This window comes from Polyergus mexicanus, unplaced genomic scaffold (genome assembly GCF_030449975.1).
Source record: "Polyergus mexicanus isolate NDT 795.1 unplaced genomic scaffold, iyPolMexi1.0 SCAF_7, whole genome shotgun sequence".
NCBI lineage: Eukaryota > Metazoa > Arthropoda > Insecta > Hymenoptera > Formicidae > Polyergus > Polyergus mexicanus.
The window spans coordinates 288,855-294,361 of NW_027223327.1; the positions used below are offsets into that span (position 1 = coordinate 288,855).

Genomic DNA, 5,507 nt, shown 5'->3' on the forward strand with positions numbered 1-5,507 from the left:
GAAAATAGCATTAACATCGTCCTATAATGCTTTACAATATTTCAGGATACTTAGAGAAGATGAGTGCAACATATTGCAGAACTTGTCGAGAGAGGAATTTCGAGAATTTCGCTCTCTCGTGATCGACATGGTTCTTGCCACCGATATGAGCTTTCATTTTCAACAGTTAAAGAATATGAAGAATCTATTAAGTTTGGCGGAGCCAAGCGTGGATAAGAGCAAAGCCGTTAGTTTGGTTCTCCATTGCTGCGACATCTCACATCCTGCCAAAAGATGGGATCTTCATCATAGGTGAAGATCCTTTTTTTCGCGAAGAATGTCAGCAGTTTTTATCTCGTTCGATTTTTATGCGAAGCTCGATCTATTGAAAATTATCATCGAAATATAAAATTGTTTCTATGAAATTTTTTGTATACTCTAAAGAATTTTATTGAATTTTTAAAACGCGATAAAGATAATATAATGTGTTGTAAAAGCTCCGATAAAAAGATATGAATTGATAATAAATAAGAGCAACAAATAGCAATCTTTATGTCACGCTCAACGATACGTAAATGACGTTGAATTTTGAATGCACAGGTGGACGATGCAACTTCTCGAAGAATTTTTCAGACAAGGTGACAAGGAGAGAGAGCTCGGATTACCATTTTCTCCTCTATGCGATCGCAACAACACATTGGTAGCTGAATCTCAAATAGGATTCATAGAATTTATCGTTGAGCCTAGCATGCAAGTATGCAGTGATACGCTGGAAACCGTTCTTGCGCCGCTTAATGTCAAGGATACCGCAGACGAGCCTAGCAGCGGTAAAAAATTATTTTTTAGCCCATATGCTAAGAATACTTGAATTGAAAATAATTGCAATTGGAAATTTTCTTTCTCTCTTGTTAATTTTTAAAAATTGATTTACGAATTTTAATTGACTAATAAATTATGTTTAGAAGGGGAAAATAGAAGGTTCAAAATCGACAAACCTTGGATTTCGTGTCTTGCGGAAAATAAAAAAATCTGGAAGGAACAAGCAGTACGAGGTATGTTATCATGTAACTTGAATAAATTTAAACAAATTAAATTAACCGCTTGAAAACAAAGAGAATTATATTTCGACAAAGAGAATCCTCGGCATAACTATGAGAATCTTGTTTCTGCCTGTATACCATAGATGCAGCTTATTTAGCTTATTATCGCTTTAACAAGATTGAGTTGCGAGTTGCAATATGTCAATGTTCTATTTACAGATGCAGAAGCCAAAGCCCAAAAGGAGCAAGAACAAAAAGCCAATCGCGAGGATAGTGGGGGAGCGCAGGCTCCGGCCGAAGAATGAAAGATACAACGAGCAATTGTATTCTTCAAAAGTCTCTGCAATTTTAGACTACGAGGAAGCTCGTGATCTCCCATTGGATGGCATCTATTATATAAGTTTATGGGCTCCTTATTACGCTTACGAATGAGAGACAAACATCATTCGGTAGTAGTACAAATAGACGTATGCGTGTCATACACATTAGATGAGCGAAGACGACGATTCGTAACATGTAACATTGAGAAATTACAGTAGTAGCATTGTAACAGTTAGTAACATTGAGTTTGTTTAAATTGTTAGACACCAAAGGCTCGAGTCACGTATTTGTCTCCGCTACTCTTATGTAAGATGTTTGAATTAGAAGTTATCGATTATTTTTTACGGCTCAATATGTAAAATCACTTGATCTCATTAGAAAGATACAGCGCTTCTCGAAATAATCATCGTCGATGTTGTAATAATTATGACTCCGATTTCAAATTCGATTTTACGTTTGCGAAACTTGCGAATCGGTAAGTATAATACATTTTTAATCCTCGATTCTTAAAATTATTCAAATTATTCATAAATAAATAAACTATATAATGTATTATGAAAAAGGAATAAGAGATCTACGAATTTTGAATTATGTTGTGATAATAATTTGATGCAAAGACACTCTTTATATTCTTGAACTAAAAAAGGCGAAAATTGATGTAACACCAATCTAAAATTACGAAAATTACCTTGCGAAAGATGCACGCTTTATGAAAAAAGAAAAAGATAAGTGTGATAAAAGAGACAAATTTATTAATATATTATCAATAGAAGAATGTTTGATGAATCTACATTGGAGATTTTTTTTACAATACTGCATACACTAAGCAAATATTTAAGGTCTATCTTTCGGTTAATTTATTGATCGTATTAAAAATTGTATCTACCGAGGATACAGAATGTATTCAAACTCTCTATTTCATTTGTATGAAAAATTAAGCTATAATCAATTTTTTTTCTTAAATTTTCTTTATAATTCGACAGGATCCCATGATGCAATCTGCAACACTGAAGTATCTGGTATATAAAGTGTTATGTACGATTTCTAACGGCTAAGTCTCTTCATAGAGAAAAGAATTTATTACGCTTCTAAATCAATTATAACTATCGATGATGATTATAAGATTTGTACACTAATTTGTACACAAATGTATAAGAATCTCCGAGATATTTTACATAACGATTTTTTTTATCGTTTGTTGACCATCATCGCACAAAGATATGAATATCGCACAATGCTCTTGCGATTTTAATGCAATCTTTTTATTTTAATTTTACTAGGTAAACGAAAAGAAGTATCTTTGCGAATAATTGAGGCTCTATGCTTCCGACGCGGTTTTTGAACGGGAGCATCGATCTCTCTTGTTTACGTGTTTATTAATTAGTCGCGGCGAAAAGATAGGATTTTGCGAAGCACATCCTTGTACATATATACCGTTTGTTAGATGTGTATCCATATACACGTACACTCGTGCAGCTTTAATGTGTGTGTATACGCAATGTATAAAAAGAAAGAGCAAGGTAACAAAATGCGGCTATAATGTTTAGTCGACATACACATTACGTAACTATTTCGTATATACATATATATATATATATATATATATATATATAAAGAAAATAAGAAAGAAAGAGATAAAATGTTATTTTATTGGATTTCTCGCGATATTACGGCCGTAGGATACTTTATGCACATAGCGACACGTACGTCCCTATTTAACCTTGTAATTAAACACATATCTGTGGAGGAATGCGCGCTCTAACAAGCGTAAATTCTCGACATAATGACAATTGTCATCGTGTTAATATGCATTGCGTCATGCCGTGTCACACGCGTAAGAGAATCGGAGACATCAAAAATATAGTTATATTATAGTTTATCAGTTTTTCTTTATCATTAAAATATATATATATATATATATTTTTTTTTTTTTTTTTTTTAATACATCTCTTGCATATGTGTTAATCAAGTTACACATTAGAGAGAAGAGTAACGTGAATCTTCTTTAGACAAGATGTCTAAATTATAGACGAGTAAAATGCTAAATCTATTTAAAAAAAGAGAAATTTGTTGATAGACAAGTAATAAATGAAAGTATATCTGTCGATGAAATTGACTCCGGTTCTGTGTACGTGGCAATAACTTGAGATAAGGCTCTATCTGTAGATGTGGAAAAGACCGCTATAACTAGCGTAAAATAGAAGACAGAATTATAGTAGATTTTCGAATGAAACATTTTATCATCAGAGTCACAGAGATATTATATACTTATATCGATATAGATGATGTATAGGATAATGTCACTAGTTTCGAAGAGTATAAACATATCCGTCCTACATTGATTTAATTCTTCTCATTCAATTTGCATTATTGTTGAATATGCAACAGTTCTTTCTTCTTTTTCTCGGAGTGTTAATGATGCATTAGATAATAATCGTTTATCTGCTTCTTCCCGAGGAAAAATAGACATGAGATTATATATATGATCTTATTAAATTACATAAATTAATTTTCTCTCAAATTGCCATTATTTTCTAAATGTTTTCTAGTCTCACCGACTGTAGCGTGGCCTGACTAATTGAAATAAATAAAAAATTTAGTGTAATAAGCTCGGCAAAAACGCGAAAAAATCCAAAAAATTTATTCAATATATTTTTTACACTGTTATGTGAAATTTAATTAAGCAAAATTCTTTCTTCTTATCATAATTGCTTTGATTTTTGTTATAGATATGCGAACATTGCGTAATATTAGTAGTAAAATGTTGTAAAGTTAGATTAATTCTTTCGTAAAGTTCTTTCAAATGTTATCACGTGCCGGTTAATCGCGTGCAATTAAATTTTTCTTCCTGCAGCGGACGAGGGGCCAAAACGCGTGATAGAATTAAAGTGCATCGAGAAATTACGATTGTATTAAGAGACTCATCGATCAGTCACGTGAATAAAATCAATCGGTCCTAGTTCAAGAACTTTATAAATATATTTGAACTTGCTCATCGCTTCTTCAGCGAATGATCAGCGATTATATAAAGCATTCCTCGAGTTTAAACTCGAAGGAGATTAATGCCTGTTCCGTGTGTTTATTCACGTGGTTCGGTTATTTCATCATCCAGAGAGCTCTCTTTTAAATTAATACTGGCCTTTCCTTCTTATATGATACATGATGCGAGAGACCACGATTCTCTAAAAATTTTAAAGGAAGAAAGAATAAACGAAGCGACGTCGACATTTAGAGCGGCGTGATCTTATTACGCTTGAAATACAAAAAATCTTCTAAATATATCGCTATGAGTAAGAGAGATTAATTATAATAATTTGATGAGTCTCTCGACAATTGCGCGAAATCAAACGGGGAGTAGAATGATAAAGAGGAGTTTTAATAATACTGTACTCGACCAATATTATATTAATTCTTAAGCTAAAAGTACATACAATGAATCCCTTGCCTCCCTTAAGTCTACCTTTCTACTTATCTCGAAACAGAATACGTCCGTATATTGTTCGTAGATATCATTAGTCTCGATTATTGTAAATTTCGGTGAACGACGAGGCACATGCTCGCCACGCCACGCAGTTGACGCTGATCGTTTCTAAGTGTCTTACCACGGATTCATAATGATTGTACATCTTCTCTATAGATTTATTTTCTAGCACAATTTAATACAGAGAAGAATGTGTACATAAACGGCAACTTCAGCACCATGTCCATTCGATGTGATGTAATGAAATGTAAACGTATAAATATATATATATATATATATATATATATATATATATATATATATATATATATATATATATATATAATGAGAAATATATTAATATATTACACAAAGATACGTCACATTTTTATGATTAGCATTTTGCTCTCTCTCTCTCTCTCTCTCTCTCTCTCTCTCTCTCTCTCTGCATAACTCTATAGAAAAATAAAGAGATACTAAATTATTTAAACGCTACTGATTGAACTTGGAAAAAACAAATGCGATGGCGTATAAGAAAATAATTTAATCATCATAATTTATCAAGTATTTTTTTTCGCAGACAAGATTGATTGAACTTGATTCTATAAATAATCTTTGGGAAATATTATTTGTTTCAGTTTTGTTTTGTAATTTTATATTTCTTATTTTTCAAATGCAGTTATATATTGGAAGTAAGTAAGCATTGC

General features: G+C 32.1%; 1 protein-coding gene across 13 annotated transcripts in view; it reads left to right on the top strand.

The window, feature by feature from the left end:
• LOC138934473 (dual specificity calcium/calmodulin-dependent 3',5'-cyclic nucleotide phosphodiesterase 1) overlaps positions 1 to 5,100 on the top strand; it is an 81,788-nt gene extending 76,688 nt beyond the window's left edge. For 11 of the 13 annotated variants that reach the window (XM_070298243.1, XM_070298244.1, XM_070298251.1 and 8 more), the window contains 4 exons: positions 46 to 291; positions 580 to 806; positions 942 to 1,031; positions 1,239 to 5,099. In XM_070298243.1, coding sequence (XP_070154344.1) covers positions 46 to 291; positions 580 to 806; positions 942 to 1,031; positions 1,239 to 1,324 — 649 coding nt within the window. In that variant the 3' untranslated portion in view covers positions 1,325 to 5,099. Of the gene's footprint in view, positions 1 to 45; positions 292 to 579; positions 807 to 941; positions 1,032 to 1,238 lie in introns of all 13 variants that reach the window. The other 2 variants (XM_070298241.1, XM_070298240.1) reach the window with 1 other exon arrangement.
• The last annotated feature ends 407 nt before the right edge of the window (positions 5,101 to 5,507 follow it).